The 22,099-nt window shown below is 50.1% G+C and overlaps 1 protein-coding gene across 1 annotated transcript; it reads right to left on the bottom strand.

Annotated features, from left to right (window-relative positions):
* Nucleotides 1–624: 624 nt before the first annotated feature.
* Nucleotides 625–21,770, bottom strand: LOC140348739 (glucose-6-phosphate isomerase-like). Its single transcript, XM_072434801.1, has 18 exons — nt 21,492–21,770; nt 16,609–16,699; nt 13,987–14,055; nt 10,867–10,986; nt 9,701–9,784; nt 8,799–8,945; nt 8,378–8,449; nt 8,250–8,294; nt 7,822–7,875; nt 7,694–7,754; nt 7,579–7,622; nt 6,560–6,712; nt 6,356–6,485; nt 6,062–6,138; nt 5,851–5,979; nt 1,946–2,021; nt 1,485–1,551; nt 625–756 (listed from the first exon to the last, which is right to left on the bottom strand). Exons 1-18 carry the CDS (start codon nt 21,608–21,610, stop codon nt 636–638), a joined length of 1,659 nt encoding a protein of 552 aa, XP_072290902.1. The 5' UTR covers nt 21,611–21,770; the 3' UTR covers nt 625–635.
* Between the last annotated feature and the right edge of the window lie 329 nt (nt 21,771–22,099).

Genomic DNA, 22,099 nt, shown 5'->3' on the forward strand with positions numbered 1-22,099 from the left:
ATTATATTAAAGTTTTGTCCTTTTATCAAATCATAAACCGAGAAAGAGACAAATAAAACCAGAACTCATTCATTTCAGGGACACAAAGGCGTTTATTTTTATATTAATTTCATTTCATTTGAGTCGCCGCGGATTTAGCTGCTTAAGCTGTTCCACCTACAGTTTCACCACAAGAACAAGGACCTTTGTAACACCAAGGTCACGACATAAAGTGCTCAGAGGAATGAGAGGAAGTGGGTTCTGAACAATAGAAGACGCGGGTTCTGAACAATGTGAGAAGCAGGTTCAGAACAATGTGAGAAGCGGGTTCAGAACAATGTGAGAAGCAGGTTCAGAACAATGTGAGAAGCGGGTTCTGAACAATGTGAGAAGCAGGTTCAGAACAATGTGAGAAGCGGGTTCTGAACAATGTGAGAAGCAGGTTCAGAACAATGTGAGAAGCAGGTTCAGAACAATGTGAGAAGCGGGTTCAGAACAATGTGAGAAGCAGGTTCTGAACAATGTGAGAAGCAGGTTCTGAACAATGTGAGAAGCAGGTTCAGAACAATGTGAGAAGCAGGTTCTGAACAATGTGAGAAGCAGGTTCTGAACAATGTGAGAAGCGGGTTCAGACAGACGGGCGTCGCTCGGGCGCTTCAGAAGTTTTTCTTCAGGAAGTTGATGAGTCCGTTGGTGGACGAGTCGTGAGAAGAAACCTCGGCCTCGTCCTGCAGCTCCGGCTCGATCTTCTTCGCCAACTGTTTCCCGAGTTCCACACTGAAGAACAAGCACAAAGACTCACACACTGAAGAACAAGCACAAAGACTCACACACTGAAGAACAAGCACAAAGACTCACACACTGAAGAACAAGCACAAAGACTCACACACTGAAGAACAAGCACAAAGACTCACACACTGAAGAACAAGCACAAAGACTCACACACTGAAGAACAAGCACAAAGACTCACACACTGAAGAACAAGCACAAAGACTCACACACTGAAGAACAAGCACAAAGACTCACACACTGAAGAACAAGCACAAAGACTCACACACTGAAGAACAAGCACAAAGACTCACACACTGAAGCTCCACCTACTGGCAGCAGAGGGAACTACCACGCTCTGATCCTGGTTCTGTTGTAGTGTTTGTGCCGTTTTGAGCTCTGATCCTGGTTCTGTTGTAGTGTTTGTGCCGTTTTGAGCTCTGACCCTGGTTCTGTTGTAGTGTTTGTGCCGTTTTGAGCTCTGACCCTGGTTCTGTTGTAGTGTTTGTGCCGTTTTGAGCTCTGACCCTGGTTCTGTTGTAGTGTTTGTGCCGTTTTGAGCTCTGATCCTGGTTCTGTTGTAGTGTTTGTGCCGTTTTGGGCTCTGACCCTGGTTCTGTTGTAGTGTTTGTGCCGTTTTGGGCTCTGACCCTGGTTCTGTTGTAGTGTTTGTGCCGTTTTGGGCTCTGACCCTGGTTCTGTTGTAGTGTTTGTGCCGTTTTGGGCTCCATACTGACCCCCACTGGTCGTAGCTGTTGATGTTCCAGATGACGCCCTGGACAAAGATCTTGTGCTCGTACATGGCTGAAAACACAAGAAACGAGGTGGTCAAAGGGAGGCGGTCAAAGGGAGGCGGTCAAAGGGAGGCGGTCAAAGGGAGGCGGTCAAAAGGAGGCGGTCAAGGGGAAGTGGTCAAGGGGAAGTGGTCAAGGGGAGGCGGTCAAAGGGAGGTGGTCAAGGGGAGGCGGTCAAGGGGAGGTGGTCAAAGGGAGGCGGTCAAAGGGAGGTGGTCAAAGGGAGGTGGTCAAAGGGAGGCGGTCAAAGGGAGGCGGTCAAAGGGAGGCGGTCAAAGGGAGGCGGTCAAAGGGAGGCGGTCAAAAGGAGGCGGTCAAGGGGAAGTGGTCAAGGGGAAGTGGTCAAGGGGAGGCGGTCAAAGGGAGGTGGTCAAGGGGAGGCGGTCAAGGGGAGGTGGTCTGACCGATGAGCGCGCCCAGAGTGAACGGCGTCAGCTTCTTGAACACGATGGAGTTGCTCGGTTTGTTTCCCTCAAAAACCTGGTGGAGAAAAAGACAAAAAACACGTGATTTTATGTTTTTCTAACGTCCAAAACAGAAAATGAACTAAATATGAAGTAAAACAGACAAAAATGTGACCAAACTTGGGTCAGATGATAGAAATATTCTTTTGTGTGTTTTTTTTTTTTTTTTTTTTTTTTAAATCGTAGAAAAAACGATAATTGAGTTGGAAAATGGTGGGTGTCACATTAAAGCTGAACTACGTGACATTTCCACCTCATTGAAAGTCCCTGTGATGGTTAAATATGTCTTGTCAGGCGTCGCCCCCTGCTGTCTCACAGTGGAAAACACATGTTACATGACATTTTTAAAGGTGACAAATGTCGTCTGTTCTGACAGTGTAGTTCCACCAGGGGGAGCGGCAGGGGGAGCGGCAGGGGGAGCGGCAGGGGGAGCGGCAGGGGGAGCTCTATCACTGCCGTTACTCACTTCTGCTTTAAGTTTTCTTTTTGTGGCACAGGACTTACTACATGTAGTAGTACATGTAGTAGTACATGTAGTAGTGTAGTACATGTAGTAGTACATGTAGTAGTGTAGTACATGTAGTAGTACATGTAGTAGTGTAGTACATGTAGTAGTACATGTAGTAGTACATGTAGTAGTGTAGTACATGTAGTAGTACATGTAGTAGTACATGTAGTAGTACATGTAGTAGTACATGTAGTAGTTTCTCAAGCAGACGATGTTTTTATTATAATTCATTTCGCCCGAGGTAAAAGTAAAGGACGGAGAATGTTTTCGTCAAAATTGATCTGCTCAAGTCTTCAGTGCATTTTTGTACAAACGTCTCAGAGTCAAACGTAGTGAGCCCTGTGTTCCCATGTGTGGTTCCTCTGTGTTCCTCTGTGTTCCCATGTGGTTCCTCTGTGTTCCCATGTGGTTCCTCTACGTTCCCATGTGTGGTTCCTCTGTGTTCCCGTGTGGTTCCTCTGTGTTACGTGTGGTTCCTCTGTGTTCCGTGTGGTTCCTCTGTGTTATGTGTGGTTCCTCTGTGTTCCGTGTGGTTCCTCTGTGTTCCGTGTGGTTCCTCTGTGTTCCGTGTGGTTCCTCTGTGTTACGTGTGGTTCCTCTGTGTTACGTGTGGTTCCTCTGTGTTACGTGTGGTTCCTCTGTGTTACCTCTGTGTTACGTGTGGTTCCTCTGTGTTACGTGTGGTTCCTCTGTGTTACGTGTGGTTCCTCTGTTTCGTGTGGTTCCTCTGCGTTCCCATGTGTGGTTCCTGTGTTCCCATGTGTGGTTACTCTGTGTGGTTCCTCTGTGTTCCCCTGTGGTTCCTCTGTGTTCCCGTGTGGTTCCTCTGTGTTCCCGTGTGGTTCCTCTGTGTTCCCGTGTGGTTCCTCTGTGTTCCCGTGTGGTTCCTCTGTGTTCCCGTGTGGTTCCTCTGTGTTCCCGTGTGGTTCCTCTACGTTCCCATGTGGTTCCTCTACGTTCCCATGTGGTTCCTCTACGTTCCCATGTGTGGTTCCTCTGTGTTCCCGTGTGGTTCCTCTGTGTTACGTGTGGTTCCTCTGTGTTACGTGTGGTTCCTCTGTGTTACGTGTGGTTCCTCTGTGTTATGTGTGGTTCCTCTGTGTTCCGTGTGGTTCCTCTGTGTTCCGTGTGGTTCCTCTGTGTTCCGTGTGGTTCCTCTGTGTTCCGTGTGGTTCCTCTGTGTTCCGTGTGGTTCCTCTGTGTTACGTGTGGTTCCTCTGTGTTACGTGTGGTTCCTCTGTGTTACGTGTGGTTCCTCTGTGTTCCGTGTGGTTCCTCTGTGTTCCGTGTGGTTCCTCTGTGTTCCGTGTGGTTCCTCTGTGTTCCGTGTGGTTCCTCTGTGTTCCGTGTGGTTCCTCTGTGTTCCGTGTGGTTCCTCTGTGTTACGTGTGGTTCCTCTGTGTTACGTGTGGTTCCTCTGTGTTACGTGTGGTTCCTCTGTGTTCCGTGTGGTTCCTCTGTGTTATGTGTGGTTCCTCTGTTTCGTGTGGTTCCTCTGTGTTCCGTGTGGTTCCTCTGTGTTACGTGTGGTTCCTCTGTGTTACGTGTGGTTCCTCTGTGTTACGTGTGGTTCCTCTGTGTTACGTGTGGTTCCTCTGTGTTACGTGTGGTTCCTCTGTGTTACGTGTGGTTCCTCTGTGTTACGTGTGGTTCCTCTGTGTTACGTGTGGTTCCTCTGTGTTACGTGTGGTTCCTCTGTGTTACGTGTGGTTCCTCTGTGTTCCGTGTGGTTCCTCTGTGTTCCGTGTGGTTCCTCTGTGTTACGTGTGGTTCCTCTGTTTCGTGTGGTTCCTCTGTGTTCCGTGTGGTTCCTCTGTGTTACGTGTGGTTCCTCTGTGTTACGTGTGGTTCCTCTGTGTTACGTGTGGTTCCTCTGTGTTCCGTGTGGTTCCTCTGTGTTATGTGTGGTTCCTCTGTTTCGTGTGGTTCCTCTGTGTTACGTGTGGTTCCTCTGTGTTACGTGTGGTTCCTCTGTGTTCCGTGTGGTTCCTCTGTGTTACGTGTGGTTCCTCTGTGTTACGTGTGGTTCCTCTGTTTCGTGTGGTTCCTCTGTGTTCCGTGTGGTTCCTCTGTGTTACGTGTGGTTCCTCTGTGTTACGTGTGGTTCCTCTGTGTTACGTGTGGTTCCTCTGTGTTCCGTGTGGTTCCTCTGTGTTCCGTGTGGTTCCTCTGTGTTCCTTGTGGTTCCTCTGTGTTACGTGTGGTTCCTCTGTGTTACGTGTGGTTCCTCTGTGTTACGTGTGGTTCCTCTGTGTTACGTGTGGTTCCTCTGTGTTACGTGTGGTTCCTCTGTGTTCCGTGTGGTTCCTCTGTGTTCCGTGTGGTTCCTCTGTGTTCCGTGTGGTTCCTCTGTGTTCCGTGTGGTTCCTCTGTGTTCCGTGTGGTTCCTCTGTGTTCCGTGTGGTTCCTCTGTGTTCCGTGTGGTTCCTCTGTGTTACGTGTGGTTCCTCTGTGTTACGTGTGGTTCCTCTGTGTTACGTGTGGTTCCTCTGTGTTACGTGTGGTTCCTCTGTGTTACGTGTGGTTCCTCTGTGTTACGTGTGGTTCCTCTGTGTTACGTGTGGTTCCTCTGTGTTACGTGTGGTTCCTCTGTGTTACGTGTGGTTCCTCTGTGTTACGTGTGGTTCCTCTGTTTCGTGTGGTTCCTCTGTTTCGTGTGGTTCCTCTGTTCCGTGTGGTTCCTCTGTTCCGTGTGGTTCCTCTGTGTTCCGTGTGGTTCCTCTGTGTTACGTGTGGTTCCTCTGTGTTACGTGTGGTTCCTCTGTGTTCCGTGTGGTTCCTCTGTGTTACGTGTGGTTCCTCTGTGTTCCGTGTGGTTCCTCTGTGTTATGTGTGGTTCCTCTGTTTCGTGTGGTTCCTCTGTTTCGTGTGGTTCCTCTGTGTTCCGTGTGGTTCCTCTGTGTTACGTGTGGTTCCTCTGTGTTACGTGTGGTTCCTCTGTGTTACGTGTGGTTCCTCTGTTTCGTGTGGTTCCTCTGTGTTCCGTGTGGTTCTTCTGTGTTACGTGTGGTTCCTCTGTGTTACGTGTGGTTCCTCTGTGTTACGTGTGGTTCCTCTGTGTTACGTGTGGTTCCTCTGTGTTACGTGTGGTTCCTCTGTGTTCCGTGTGGTTCCTCTGTGTTCCGTGTGGTTCCTCTGTGTTCCGTGTGGTTCCTCTGTGTTACGTGTGGTTCCTCTGTGTTACGTGTGGTTCCTCTGTGTTACGTGTGGTTCCTCTGTGTTCCGTGTGGTTCCTCTGTGTTACGTGTGGTTCCTCTGTGTTACGTGTGGTTCCTCTGTGTTACGTGTGGTTCCTCTGTGTTACGTGTGGTTCCTCTGTGTTACGTGTGGTTCTCACCTTGTGCGGCAGCAGCTTCTCCAGAGGTTCTCCCTTCAGTCCCCCGTTCTCCAGTTCCCCTCGAGCCTCAGCAGACGTCTTGCCCTTCATCAGAGCCTCAGTCTGAGCCAGGAAGTTCGCCGCCAGGATCTGAGCTCAGAGAGAAAGAGCGGGAATAGAAACCACGACCTTTGACCCGGGAGAACCGCTCGGCCGCAGTACCAGCACTGACCTTGTGGTGGAGGCGGTTTCTGATTGGATGCTGCGACTGAGCTGGAATGAGGAAGTCGCAAGGAATCATGCGTGTTCCTGGAAAAACAAGAGGAAAACCGTTTGGTCGTTTCCCATGTTCAGTTTGTGCCGTTTTGAGCTCTGATCCTGGTTCTATTGTAGTTTTTGTGTCATTTTGAGTTCTGATCCTGGTTCTATTGTAGTTTTTGTGTCATTTTGAGTTCTGATCCTGGTTCTATTGTAGTTTTTGTGCTGTTTTGGGCTCTGATCCTGGTTCAATAGTAGTGGTCCTGACCTTGGTGTATGAGCTGGTAGAAGGCGTGCTGTCCGTTGGTTCCTGGTTCCCCCCACACGATGGGGCCCGTGCTGTAGTTGACTCGGCTGCCGTCTTTAGTGATGTACTTCCCATTGGACTCCATGTCGCCCTGAACAACAAAGAGCTGAAACCATTAGAGCTTCTCACAGCGCCGGGCTCGTGCTCAAGTGTTCGGCCCCTGACCTGCTGGAAGTAGGCGGCGAAGCGGTGCATGTACTGGTCATAGGGCAGCAGCGCCTGGGTCTCTGCACCAAACAGATTTATGTACCAGACCCCAAGGAGCGCCAAGAGAACCGGAACGTTCTGAGTGAGAGGAGCGCTGCAGAAGTGACTGTCCTGGAGAAGAGAACACCCCAGAGTGAGGAGAGAACACGTCAGTGTGAGGAGAGAACACGTCAGTGTGAGGAGAGAACACCCCAGTGTGAGGAGAGAACACGTCAGGGTGAGGAGAGAACACGTCAGTGTGAGGAGAGAACACGCCAGTGTGAGGAGAGAACACGTCAGTGTGAGGAGAGAACACGCCAGTGTGAGGAGAGAACACGTCAGTGTGAGGAGAGAACACCCCAGAGTGAGGAGAGAACACGCCAGTGTGAGGAGAGAACACCCCAGTGTGAGGAGAGAACACCCCAGTGTGAGGAGAGAACACCCCAGTGTGAGGAGAGAACACGCCAGTGTGAGGAGAGAACACCCCAGTGTGAGGAGAGAACACGTCAGGGTGAGGAGAGAACACCCCAGTGTGAGGAGAGAACACGTCAGGGTGAGGAGAGAACACCCCAGTGTGAGGAGAGAACACGTCAGGGTGAGGAGAGAACACGTCAGTGTGAGGAGAGAACACCCCAGTGTGAGGAGAGAACACGTCAGTGTGAGGAGAGAACACGTCAGTGTGAGGAGAGAACACGTCAGTGTGAGGAGAGAACACGTCAGTGTGAGGAGAGAACACCCCAGTGTGAGGAGAGAACACGTCAGTGTGAGGAGAGAACACGTCAGTGTGAGGAGAGAACACGTCAGGGTGAGGAGAGAACACGTCAGTGTGAGGAGAGAACACGTCAGTGTTTTGTGGGAGATAAACTGTCACTAAATCCCAGATAAAAACACAATAATTCTCTTTCATTCATAAAATGATGATTATGCCAAAAAGAAACAAACAAAAGGAACAAAAATGAGGAAATACTTCAATGATAAATGTCAAACATGAAACGTACCATCCAGTGTGCTCCCGACAGAAGCTGCTCGAAGTTTTCAAACCCTGAAACAGAAAAGAAAAGTTGACTTTAGATTCAATTTGTGACGAGGAGGTCAAAGGTCATCTGTTCTTACCTATGTGCAGAGCGATGGACAGACCGATCGCTGACCACAGAGAGTAACGACCTCCGACCCACTGCACAAACGAACACATGTCAATCAAACGTGTCAATCAAACGTGTCAGAAGCAAAGGTCGACTTACGTCCCAGAACTCGAACATGTTTGCAGTGTCGATCCCGAAGTCTTTCACTTTAGCCTGAGAAGCAATCGAGACGGAAACGCATTATGGACAAGAAGCTTTTAAAGATGGAAACAATCACCATGGAAACGATCACCATGGAAACGATCACCATGGAAACAATCACCATGGAAACAATCACCATGGAAACACCACCATAAACACAATGATGAAGATCGGCTGATGTTTAATGCATTATTTATTTGATTCTTGAAAATAACTAACGATTCTAAATGAATTCCACGTCCATGTGCTCCTCCACATGACCATGAGGTCACTGGTCTGATATCCTTTAAAGGGTGTGTCCAGGCCCCTCCCCCCGTATGATAATGAGGGATCCACCCACACCACGTGTCATCAATGTGAGACCAAAACAAGAGAAACAGACTCACTCCGTTGGTCGAAAGAGCCACAAAATGTTTGGCGACGGCCGACGCCTGGAAAGAGAAAGTCCTCGTTAGCGTGTGCGTCGTTAGCATGGTTAGCTCGTGGCGTTAGCCGCAGGTCAGGCTAAACTCACGTCATTGGCCGTTTTGAGGAGCCACTCTTTGGCCGACTCGGCATTGGTGATGGTTTCCTGAGTCGTGAAGGTCTAGAACCAGAAACACATTCAAAACAAGCCCCTCCCACATGGACTCAAACCGCTGTTGCTATGGAGATTATAAACAGCAGTTATATACGCCAAAATCCAGCCCCACGCGTCTCCCTCCCCCTCTGCGGCCCCTCCCCCTCTCTGCGGCCCCTCCCTCTCTGCGGCCCCTCCCCCTCTCTGCGGCCCCTCCCTCTATGCGGCCCCTCCCTCTCTGCGGCCCCTCCCTCTATGCGGCCCCTCCCTCTATGCGGCCCCTCCCTCTATGCGGCCCCTCCCTCTATGCGGCCCCTCCCTCTATGCGGCCCCTCCCTCTATGCGGCCCCTCCCTCTATGCGGCCCCTCCCTCTACCTTGGATGCGATGATGAAGAGTGTGGTCTCTGCGTTGAGTTGGTTGATGGTTTTGGCCATGTGAGTCCCATCGATGTTTGAGACGAACCAAACGTTTGGTCCTCCAGCGGAGTACGGCTTAAGGGCCTCCGTCACCATCAGGGGGCCCTAGAGAGGCACAGGGACACATGCTTTAAACACCACCAGGGGGCCCTAGAGAGGCACAGGGACACATGCTTTAAACACCACCAGGGGGCCCTAGAGAGGCACAGGGACACATGCTTTAAACACCACCAGGGGGCCCTAGAGAGGCACAGGGACACATGCTTTAAACACCACCAGGGGGCCCTAGAGAGGCACAGGGACACATGCTTTAAACACCACCAGGGGGCCCTAGAGAGGCACAGGGACACATGCTTTAAACACCACCAGGGGGCCCTAGAGAGGCACAGGGATACATGCTTTAAACACCACCAGGGGGCCCTAGAGAGGCACAGGGATACATGCTTTAAACACCACCAGGGGGCCCTAGAGAGGCACAGGGATACATGCTTTAAACACCACCAGGGGGCCCTAGAGAGGCACAGGGATACATGCTTTAAACACCACCAGGGGGCCCTAGAGAGGCACAGGGATACATGCTTTAAACACCACCAGGGGGCCCTAGAGAGGCACAGGGATACATGCTTTAAACACCACCAGGGGGCCCTAGAGAGGCACAGGGACACATGCTTTAAACACCACCAGGGGGCCCTAGAGAGGCACAGGGACACATGCTTTAAACACCACCAGGGGCCCCAGGGTTAGATTTCTGCCAAGGCCTTATGAGGCTGTTGTAAACTGAGGGGAGGTTTCCTCTTTCAGACCTTCACTTGCACAGCCGCTTGTGACCCAGAGTTACAGTGTCTTTGTATCAAACTCACCAGATCAGAGCCGCCGATGCCGATGTTGACCACGTCTGTGATGGACTTTCCACTGAAGCCTTTCCACGCTCCGCTGCGCACTCTCTGAAACACCAAACGCAAACGTCACGGAGCGAAACGCAAAGGTCAGTTGGACTTTGTTAAATTCGTCTGATTTTAATAAACAGACAGCTCCGCCCCTTCACCAGGCGGCGCACAGAGCAGGACTCGGGCTCCGCCCCTTCACCAGGCGGCGCACAGAGCAGGACTCGGGCTCCGCCCCTTCACCAGGCGGCGCACAGAGCAGGACTCGGGCTCCGCCCCTTCACCAGGCGGCGTACAGAGCAGGACTCGGGCTCCGCCCCTTCACCAGGCGGCGCACAGAGCAGGACTCGGGCTCCGCCCCTTCACCAGGCGGCGTACAGAGCAGGACTCGGGCTCCGCCCCTTGACCAGGCGGCGCACAGAGCAGGACTCGGGCTCCGCCCCTTCACCAGGCGGCGCACAGAGCAGGACTCGGGCTCCGCCCCTTCACCAGGCGGCGCACAGAGCAGGACTCGGGCTCCGCCCCTTCACCAGGCGGCGTACAGAGCAGGACTCGGGCTCCGCCCCTTCACCAGGCGGCGCACAGAGCAGGACTCGGGCTCCGCCCCTTCACCAGGCGGCGTACAGAGCAGGACTCGGGCTCCGCCCCTTGACCAGGCGGCGCACAGAGCAGGACTCGGGCTCCGCCCCTTCACCAGGCGGCGCACAGAGCAGGACTCGGGCTCCGCCCCTTCACCAGGCGGCGTACAGAGCAGGACTCGGGCTCTGCCCCTTCACCAGGCGGCGCACAGAGCAGGACTCGGGCTCCGCCCCTTCACCAGGCGGCGTACAAAGCAGGACTCGGGCTCCGCCCCTTGACCAGGCGGCGCACAGAGCAGGACTCGGGCTCCGCCCCTTCACCAGGCGGCGTACAGAGCAGGACTCGGGCTCCGCCCCTTCACCAGGCGGCGCACAGAGCAGGACTCGGGCTCCGCCCCTTGACCAGGCGGCGCACAGAGCAGGACTCGGGCTCCGCCCCTTGACCAGGCGGCGTACAGAGCAGGACTCGGGCTCCGCCCCTTGACCAGGCGGCGTACAGAGCAGGACTCGGGCTCCGCCCCTTCACCAGGCGGCGTACAGAGCAGGACTTGGGCTGATGCTTACGTGACAGAAGGACTTCATCTTGTCCAGGACGCGGTTCACTTCGGGCATCACGTCTTGGCCGTCCACCAGGATGGGAGAGTTGGAGCGATTCCGCAGCGCCACGTGGAGCACGGCGCGGCCCTGAAGGTCAAAAAAAGAAAAAATACTTTTAATAATTTATTTATAGTTTGTCTCCAGAAGCTCCAGTCACACGTTTGCACCGCTAACGTGTTCAGAACGTGTTCAGAACGTGTTCAGAACGTGTTCAATAGAAACGAGGGTTTGACTCGAACACTGAAATAATCAGGAGTTTCATCAAGGAAACGTGTGATTATTTCTCATCTTCCTCCAAGAACACAAGGTCTTTGTGTGTGTGTGTGTATAGAGTGTGTGTCTATAGTGCGTGTGTCTATAGTGTGTGTGTGTATAGTGTGTGTGTGTGTGTGTGTGTGTGTGTATATAGTGTGCGTATAGTGTGTGTATAGTGTGTGTATAGTGTGTGCATAGTGTGTGTATATAGTGTGTATAGTGTGTGTATAGTGTGTGTATAGTGTGTGTATAGTGTGTGTATAGTGTGTGTATAGTGTGTGTGTATATAGTGTGTGTATAGTGTGTGTATAGTGTGTGTATAGTGTGTGTATATAGTGTGTATATAGTGTGTAGTGTATATAGTGTGTATATAGTGTGTGTATAGTGTGTGTATAGTGTGTGTATATAGTGTGTATATAGTGTGTATATAGTGTGTATATAGTGTGTAGTGTGTATATAGTGTATAGTGTGTATATAGTGTGTAGTGTATATAGTGTGTAGTGTATATAGTGTGTATATAGTGTGTAGTGTATATAGTGTGTAGTGTATATAGTGTGTTGTGTATATAGTGTGTATATAGTGTGTAGTGTATATAGTGTGTATATAGTGTGTATATAGTGTGTATATAGTGTGTAGTGTATATAGTGTGTATATAGTGTGTAGTGTATATAGTGTGTAGTGTATATAGTGTGTATATAGTGTGTAGTGTATATAGTGTGTAGTGTATATAGTGTGTATATAGTGTGTAGTGTATATAGTGTGTAGTGTATATAGTGTGTAGTGTATATAGTGTGTATATAGTGTGTAGTGTATATAGTGTGTATATAGTGTGTATAGTGTGTAGTGTATATAGTGTGTATATAGTGTGTTGTGTATATAGTGTGTTGTGTATATAGTGTGTATATAGTGTGTTGTGTATATAGTGTGTTGTGTATATAGTGTGTATATAGTGTGTTGTGTATATAGTGTGTATATAGTGTGTATATAGTGTGTATATAGTGTGTAGTGTATATAGTGTGTATATAGTGTGTATATAGTGTGTAGTGTATATAGTGTGTATATAGTGTGTATAGTGTGTTGTGTATATAGTGTGTATATAGTGTGTAGTGTATATAGTGTGTATATAGTGTGTATATAGTGTGTAGTGTATATAGTGTGTATATAGTGTGTAGTGTATATAGCGTGTATATAGTGTATATAGTGTGTATATAGTGTGTAGTGTATATAGTGTGTAGTGTATATAGTGTGTATATAGTGTGTAGTGTATACAGTGTGTATATAGTGTGTAGTGTATATAGTGTGTATATAGTGTGTAGTGTATATAGTGTGTAGTGTATATAGTGTGTATATAGTGTGTAGTGTATATAGTGTGTATATAGTGTGTAGTGTATATAGTGTGTATATAGTGTGTAGTGTATATAGTGTGTATATAGTGTGTAGTGTATATAGCGTGTATATAGTGTGTAGTGTATATAGTGTGTATATAGTGTGTATATAGTGTGTAGTGTATATAGCGTGTATATAGTGTGTAGTGTATATAGTGTGTATATAGCGTGTATATAGTGTGTATATAGTGTGTAGTGTATATAGTGTGTATATAGTGTGTAGTGTATATAGTGTGTATATAGTGTGTAGTGTATATAGTGTGTATATAGTGTGTAGTGTATATAGTGTGTAGTGTATATAGTGTGTAGTGTATATAGTGTGTATATAGTGTGTAGTGTATATAGTGTGTATATAGTGTGTAGTGTATATAGTGTGTATATAGTGTGTAGTGTATATAGTGTGTATATAGTGTGTATATAGTGTGTAGTGTATATAGTGTGTATATAGTGTGTATATAGTGTGTAGTGTATATAGTGTCTAGTGTATATAGTGTGTATATAGTGTGTATATAGCGTGTATATAGTGTGTATATAGTGTGTAGTGTGTGTATATAGTGTGTAGTGTATATAGTGTGTATATAGTGTGTAGTATATAGTGTATATATAGTGTGTAGTGTATATAGTGTGTAGTGTATATAGTGTGTAGTGTATATAGTGTGTAGTGTATATAGTGTGTGTGTATATAGTGTGTATATAGTGTGTATATAGTGTGTATATAGTGTGTATATAGTGTGTAGTGTATATAGTGTGTGTGTATATAGTGTGAATATAGTGTGTAGTGTATATAGTGTGTAGTGTATATAGTGTGTAGTGTATATAGTGTGTATATAGTGTGTATATAGTGTGTATATAGTGTGTATATAGTGTGTATATAGTGTGTATATAGTGTGTATATAGTGTGTATATAGTGTGTATATAGTGTGTATATAGTGTGAATCTGCTGAGTCACCGTGAGCTCAGCCTCAGTGAAAGTCGGAGCTGCTGCAGCTTCATGTGTCTCACTTCTGAACCAGAGAAACTCTCAGTTCATTTTAAAGCTGCTCTGTCCATTTGTCACATTTAAATGTCCCAAATCTGTCACATTTTGGTCATTTGTCTCATATTATTTCTGTTTGAAAACGTGACATGATGAAAAACATTTAGATCGTTCAATTCATCGTGTCGTTTCCGGGTGAACGGTTTTTATGTCGAGAGCGTGGAAAAACAGAACTGTGTGGAGCGGTTTGTCTCCATCTGGTGGCGCCCGGTGGTTCTGCAGATCAAACAGCACAAAAATGAGACTTTTCAACACATTTTTAAACAAATTAAGGTGTAAATCTGAGACTGAAGCTCCTGGAGAGAGTATTTATGACTAAAGTGTGTTAATGATGAACATTTGGTGACGGTTTGATTGAATAAGGTCTTTTTTCACTCTTTACGGCTCAAACGATGGTGATCCTCCCGTTACCTCAGTGAAGTTGAGCTTTTCTCCAGAGAACATCTTGTCTCTGGCCTCCTCCACGCCCCGAGACTCGGCCTGGACACAGCAGGAGTCACATCACACACAGAGTACACCGCAAGTACACCGATCACACAGAGTACACCGCAAGTACACCGATCACACAGAGTACACCGCAAGTACACCGATCACACAGAGTACACCGCAAGTACACCGATCACACAGAGTACACCGCAAGTACACCGATCACACAGAGTACACCGCAAGTACACCGATCACACAGAGTACACCGCAAGTACACCGATCACACAGAGTACACCGCAAGTACACCGATCACACAGAGTACACCGCAAGTACACCGATCACACAGAGTACACCGCAAGTACACCGATCACACAGAGTACACCGCAAGTACACCGATCACACAGAGTACACCGCAAGTACACCGATCACACAGAGTACACCGCAAGTACACCGATCACACAGAGTACACCGCAAGTACACCGATCACACAGAGTACAACGCAAGTACACCGAGTACACAGAGTACACAGAGAACAAATGGCAAAGTACAAACAAACTAAAAGGCTGAAACTATCTTGTGTGTTTTGAGCAGTTCTTCCATGAAGAATCTACAAATATAAAACACACTTCACCACAAACTTTTGTGAAGCTCGAGCACAATTTCTGTGGCTGAAATATGTTGTTTTTCAGGTTTTTTTGTAATAGAAAAGCAAATGGAGTCAAAAGTGTAAAAGACTTAAAATCCTCAGTGTTTGTTTGGCTCCGACGTCAGCTCATGATGGGACGATTGTGTTGGACGATTGTGTTGGACGTGTCTTTGTCTCTCTGAATATTCTAAAAGTCTTTCTTGTGTAAACTGAGGACGGCGGTCGAGACAAAAGTCCAACATTTCACAAGAATCTTGGTTTGAGTTTGTGAAACGATGTTTCCTCATTCTCAGAGTCAAACAAACCATGAAGCAAGAAGAGGTTTGGAAAGAAAAGTGTCACGAAGAAGAAGAAGAAAGAGGTGAAAAGAGAAGGACTTTTACCACTTTCATCACCACATTCATCCAAAACAAGAGAACGACGGGGAAGAGAAGAGAGAGAATGTAAAGAGAGGAGAGAGAGAAGAGAGAGAGAGGAGAGAGAGAGGAGAGAGAGAGAGGAGAGAGAGAGGAGAGAGAGAGGAGAGAGAGAGGAGAGAGAGAGGAGAGAGAGAGGAGAGAGAGAGGAGAGAGAGAGAGGAGAGAGAGAGGAGAGAGAGAGGAGAGAGAGAAGAGGAAAAAGGACGAGAGGAAAGAAGAGAAGCGAGAGAGAAAATTGGATTAAAGGGATAAAGTGTCTTCATTACTGAGCTCAGAGGGAGGAGTCTATTTAAAGGGACAGTGTCGGCTTTAGGAAAACATCTATTACATCTATAATAAGAGGCTGTTAGCTCCGTAAGGTCATGTGAAGCTCGCCCTCTTCAGAACGCTCACAAGCTCCTCCCCCCTCACGCTCGTGCAGCTCCTCCCCCTCACGCTCGCGCAGCTCCTCCCCCCTCACGCTCACAAGCTCCTCCCCCCTCACGCTCGCGCAGCTCCTCCCCCTCACGCTCGCGCAGCTCCTCCCCCTCACGCTCGCGCAGCTCCTCCCCCTCACGCTCGTGCAGCTCCTCCCCCCTCACGCTCGCGCAGCTCCTCCCCCCTCACGCTCGCGCAGCTCCTCCCCCCTCACGCTCGCGCAGCTCCTCCCCCTCACGCTCGCGCAGCTCCTCCCCCCTCACGCTCGCGCAGCTCCTCCCCCCTCACGCTCGCGCAGCTCCTCCCCCTCACGCTCGCGCAGCTCCTCCCCCCTCACGCTCGCGCAGCTCCTCCCCCCTCACGCTCGCGCAGCTCCTCCCCCCTCACGCTCGCGCAGCTCCTCCCCCTCACGCTCGCGCAGCTCCTCCCCCTCACGCTGGCGCAGCTCCTCCCCCCTCACGCTCGCGCAGCTCCTCACGCTCGCGCAGCTCCTCCCCCCTCACGCTCGCGCAGCTCCTCCCCCTCACGCTCGCGCAGCTCCTCCCCCTCACGCTCGTGCAGCTCCTCCCCCCTCACGCTCGCGCAGCTCCTCCCCCCTCACGCTCGCGCAGCTCCTCCCCCCTCACGCTCGCGCAGCTCCTCCCCCCTCACGCTCGTGCAGCTCCTCCCCCCTCACGCTCGCGCAGCTCCTCCCCCCTCACGCTCGCGCAGCTCCTCCCCCCTCACGCTCGCGCAGCTCCTCCCCCCTCACGCTCGCGCAGCTCCTCCCCCCTCACGCTCGTGCTAAATTATTATCATATCATAATAAAGTTTGTAGAGCGGATTCTACACTTTGATAAAACGTGAAACAAGAGGATAAGAAAGAACTTCGTTGTGCTACAGTTTCACGTTTTTAGTTTTTCGTGCAAAGAAAAGTGAAAACAGGAGAAAAGTGCAAGAAGAGCAAACATGGAGGCTCCGCCCACTGCAGAGGAGAAGAGTTTGTGTCGTGTTCACTACTGCCCCCTGTGGTCAGCGCACGTGCTGCACCTGCATTCTGTTCTCCTGAAAGTGATGCGGACCAATCGTGGGCGACGGACAAAGCGACGGACAAAGCGAGACAGGCGGCGCTTGTGTGACACGTACCAGCGCGTAGAGCATGGACATGACGTCTTCGTTGATGAGGTTCTTGGAGTAATCGATGAGGATTGGTCCATCGTCGGTCTGCAGAGTCGTGCTGTGGGCGGAGACACCAGTCAAACATAAACAGTTACCTAGCAACCAGACTGTAAACAAAGGCCAAAATACATATACATGACTCAAGAGTTGACCCCCGACAACACTTTTTGTTTTAAACGTTGCGGGACTCGGCATATTTGATGGACCGTTGCTTTTTGATGACATCACAGAGGGATTCTGTTTCACTTCCTGTCATTTTCAACCTTGATTTGAACTGCCACTCGACATGTGTAAAACTATGTCAAACACTCAACTTTTATCATTTTGGTTTTAAATAATCTAAATTTGAGTTTGGGACGACTTTCTAGTTCAAACAAGGACCTAGGGTTGTCCTCATCCTCTGCTCTTTCTGACCCTTCCCTCTGCCCTTTCTGACCCTTCCCTCTGCATCCTCTGTCCTTTCTGACCCTTCCCTCTGCATCCTCTGTCCTTTCTGACCCTTCCCTCTGCATCCTCTGCCCTTTCTGACCCTTCCCTCTGCATCCTCTGTCCTTTCTGACCCTTCCCTCTGCATCCTCTGTCCTTTCTGACCCTTCCCTCTGCATCCTCTGCCCTTTCTGACCCTTCCCTCTGCATCCTCTGCCCTTTCTGACCCTTCCCTCTGCACCCTCTGTCCTTTCTGACCTTTCCCTCTGCATCCTCTGTCCTTTCTGACCCTTCCCTCTGCATCCTCTGCCCTTTCTGACCCTTCCCTCTGTCCTTTCTGACCCTTCCCTCTGCATCCTCTGTCCTTTCTGACCCTTCCCTCTGCATCCTCTGTCCTTTCTGACCTTTCCCTCTGCATCCTCTGTCCTTTCTGACCCTTCCCTCTGCACCCTCTGTCCTTTCTGACCTTTCCCTCTGCATCCTCTGTCCTTTCTGACCCTTCCCTCTGCATCCTCTGCCCTTTCTGACCCTTCCCTCTGTCCTTTCTGACCTTTCCCTCTGCATCCTCTGCCCTTTCTGACCCTTCCCTCTGCATCCTCTGCCCTTTCTGACCCTTCCCTCTGCATCCTCTGTCCTTTCTGACCCTTCCCTCTGCATCCTCTGTCCTTTCTGACCCTTCCCTCTGCATCCTCTGCCCTTTCTGACCCTTCCCTCTGCACCCTCTGTCCTTTCTGACCTTTCCCTCTGCATCCTCTGTCCTTTCTGACCCTTCCCTCTGCATCCTCTGCCCTTTCTGACCCTTCCCTCTGCATCCTCTGCCCTTTCTGACCCTTCCCTCTGCATCCTCTGTCCTTTCTGACCCTTCCCTCTGCATCCTCTACCCTTTCTGACCCTTCCCTCTGCATCCTCTACCCTTTCTGACCCTTCCCTCTGCATCCTCTGCTCTTTCTGACCCTTCCCTCTGCACCCTCTGCCCTTTCTGACCCTTCCCTCTGCATCCTCTGCTCTTTCTGACCCTTCCCTCTGCACCCTCTGCCCTTTCTGACCCTTCCCTCTGCATCCTCTGTCCTTTCTGACCTTTCCCTCTGCACCCTCTGTCCTTTCTGACCTTTCCCTCTGCATCCTCTGTCCTTTCTGACCCTTCCCTCTGCATCCTCTGCCCTTTCTGACCCTTCCCTCTGTCCTTTCTGACCTTTCCCTCTGCATCCTCTGCCCTTTCTGACCCTTCCCTCTGCATCCTCTGCCCTTTCTGACCCTTCCCTCTGCATCCTCTGTCCTTTCTGACCCTTCCCTCTGCATCCTCTGCCCTTTCTGACCCTTCCCTCTGCACCCTCTGTCCTTTCTGACCTTTCCCTCTGCATCCTCTGTCCTTTCTGACCCTTCCCTCTGCATCCTCTGCCCTTTCTGACCCTTCCCTCTGCATCCTCTGCCCTTTCTGACCCTTCCCTCTGCATCCTCTGTCCTTTCTGACCCTTCCCTCTGCATCCTCTACCCTTTCTGACCCTTCCCTCTGCATCCTCTACCCTTTCTGACCCTTCCCTCTGCATCCTCTGCCCTTTCTGACCCTTCCCTCTGCACCCTCTGTCCTTTCTGACCTTTCCCTCTGCATCCTCTGTCCTTTCTGACCCTTCCCTCTGCATCCTCTGCCCTTTCTGACCCTTCCCTCTGTCCTTTCTGACCCTTCCCTCTGCATCCTCTGTCCTTTCTGACCCTTCCCTCTGCATCCTCTGTCCTTTCTGACCTTTCCCTCTGCATCCTCTGTCCTTTCTGACCCTTCCCTCTGCACCCTCTGTCCTTTCTGACCTTTCCCTCTGCATCCTCTGTCCTTTCTGACCCTTCCCTCTGCATCCTCTGCCCTTTCTGACCCTTCCCTCTGTCCTTTCTGACCTTTCCCTCTGCATCCTCTGCCCTTTCTGACCCTTCCCTCTGCATCCTCTGCCCTTTCTGACCCTTCCCTCTGCATCCTCTGTCCTTTCTGACCCTTCCCTCTGCATCCTCTGTCCTTTCTGACCCTTCCCTCTGCATCCTCTGCCCTTTCTGACCCTTCCCTCTGCACCCTCTGTCCTTTCTGACCTTTCCCTCTGCATCCTCTGTCCTTTCTGACCCTTCCCTCTGCATCCTCTGCCCTTTCTGACCCTTCCCTCTGCATCCTCTGCCCTTTCTGACCCTTCCCTCTGCATCCTCTGTCCTTTCTGACCCTTCCCTCTGCATCCTCTACCCTTTCTGACCCTTCCCTCTGCATCCTCTACCCTTTCTGACCCTTCCCTCTGCATCCTCTGCTCTTTCTGACCCTTCCCTCTGCACCCTCTGCCCTTTCTGACCCTTCCCTCTGCATCCTCTGCTCTTTCTGACCCTTCCCTCTGCATCCTCTGCTCTTTCTGACCCTTCCCTCTGCATCCTCTGCTCTTTCTGACCCTTCCCTCTGCACCCTCTGCTCTTTCTGACCCTTCCCTCTGCTCTTTCTGACCCTTCCCTCTGCTCTTTCTGACCCTTCCCTCTGCTGCAGCCTTGTTTCCATGCACTCTCTCCTTCATAGGTCATGACTCAGGAGGAGAGTGCTGCGGTGCACGTAGACACGCGGGGACGTCACGTGACCAAACCCACGCGTCACAGAGAAACACGCTGGAACCTGCACAAAATGTCCCAAAAGCACTCTGCGGGAGACAAACCGGAGAGAATGACACGGAAAACTAACATACACCAAATAATGTACATGTGACGCGGTGATAATTGACCTGGAAGCGCCTGTAATGAATCACACACTAATGCAAGCCTCAAAATGCATCTTCTGTACATTTATAACTGTTCACGAGGCTATTCTAAGTGCTGTAACATATATAACACAACAAAGTGTTCATAGACCATAAAAACGGGTGAATAAATACATAAAATAACAGCAAAAGCACGTTTTTTGACGCAAATGAGGTTAACCAATTATCGCTTTGGCTCGTTAGCATAGTTAGCATAGTTGTTAGCAGTCAACATTTATGATACTTAACAGGTAGAATCAAACTATCTTTTCATTTCACAAATAATTACAAGGTCATATTGATGTACACGCGGGAATGAACAATGACACAGCAAACTACACCGCGAACAGAAAGAGGTCGTTTCATCAAGAGATAAATAAATAAATAAATAAACACGTTAAAAGCTAGTATCACATTTCATTGCAGTAGTTCATCCATTCTTGTCTCGTTTGGCCACAATTAACGTGTCTTTAAGTGAATAAACCGACACATTTAAACCTCCAGTTTTGAGTAAAAACACCCGAAGTGAGTGAAATTAAGGATTTGAATGTTTAATCCGCAAAAAATTATGAAAAATGCCACTTTTATTGCCGCGTCCGATAATGTAAGCTATGACAGTAGCACTTAGCTTTAGCGGGCTAGCGCAGCTCTCAAACACTCAAATCAGGCCTGACGTCATGAAGTCACATTTAAACTGTTTAATATTTAATATTTAATATTTAAGAGTGAGACACGTGACGCGGACGTGCCAATGAAGCGAGAATGTGGCGCAATCAAACGAAGACCTTGTGATTAAGACTCGGGACATGTCGGGCTAACGGCGCGGGACAGTGTTTCGAGTCAATAACAGCGCGAGGTGAGACTGGAGCTGATCCTGGGACAGTTTGTTTAAGGACAAGAGACTCTGTCCTGCCAACAAATCACTCACATGTCAAACAGCGTCCTCTCTGTCCTCAGGCCCACAAGGGCTAATATGGGACTAAACCAGGGCTAATATGGGACTAAACCAGGGCTAATATGGGACTAAACCAGGGCTAATATGGGACTAAACCAGGGCTAATATGGGACTAAACCAGGGCTAATATGGGACTAAACCAGGGCTAATATGGGACTAAACCAGGGCTAATATGGGACTAAACCAGGGCTAATATGGGACTAAACCAGGGCTAATATGGGACTAAACCAGGGCTAATATGGGACTAAACCAGGGCTAATATGGGACTAAACCAGGGCTAATATGGGACTAAACCAGGGCTAATATGGGACTAAACCAGGGCTAATATGGGACTAAACCAGGACTAAAGCTTATCTAACAAAGGGTAAAACCTGGACTACACCTGCAATAAGAAAAGTATAAACCCGGGCCTAAACAGGACCGAGCTAAACCAGGTTCATCTGGTCCAAAAGCATCTAAACTGTTCACAAACCAGGACTAAAGCGCCTCTGAACATGAGCTAAATCAGGACTAAATCTGCACAAACTCCAGCCTCGGTCCTCAAACAGACAAACGAGCTCCAAACCCGGCGCACGCCCTCCCTCCTCCCGAGTGTCCTCCCGAGTGTCCTCCCGTGTGTCCTCCCGTGTGTCCTCCCGAGTGTCCTCCCGAGTGTCCTCCCGAGTGTCCTCCCGAGTGTCCTCCCGTGTGTCCTCCCGTGTGTCCTCCCGTGTGTTCACCTGAATTTGGAGAATCGGTCCGCGTCGCTGTCAAACATGTCCCGCATCCTCAGGCCCGCGGCGTTGCCTTTGTGCCACTGCTGGAGCTTCTTGAAGTTTGGGTCTTTGGAAAGTGCCATTTTGTTCAATCGTGTCTTTGCGGGTCTCGTGTCTTTGCGGGGCTCGTGTCTTTGCGGGGCTCGTGTCTTTGCGGGGCTCGTGTCTTTGCGGGTCTCGTGTCTTTGCGGGTCTCGTGTCTTTGCGGGGCTCGTGTCTCTCCGGGTCCGGTGCCTGCGCGCTGGGTCGAGTCCGTGCGTGAATCGGTGCAGACGGCGGCGGATGCGGCAGGACGAGGGAGGGCGGAGCATGGGGCGGAGCATGGGGCGGAGCATGGGGCGGAGCATGGGGGCGGAGCATGGGGCGGAGCATGGGGGCGGAGCATGGGGCGGAGCATGGGGCGGAGCATGGGGGCGGAGCATGGGGCGGAGCATGGGGGCGGAGCATGGGGGCGGAGCATGGGGCGGAGCATGGGGGCGGAGCATGGGGGCGGAGACGTGCGGTTCAAAGAGTTCAGTCTGCGCAGAGAGAGGGGGAGGAGCCGAGCCGGGCCAATCCGAGCGAAGACACGG

This window comes from Eucyclogobius newberryi, unplaced genomic scaffold (genome assembly GCF_026437365.1).
Source record: "Eucyclogobius newberryi isolate DKJ021-1_F unplaced genomic scaffold, fEucNew1.0.hap1 SCAF_7, whole genome shotgun sequence".
Taxonomy (NCBI): Eukaryota; Metazoa; Chordata; class Actinopteri; order Gobiiformes; family Gobiidae; genus Eucyclogobius; species Eucyclogobius newberryi.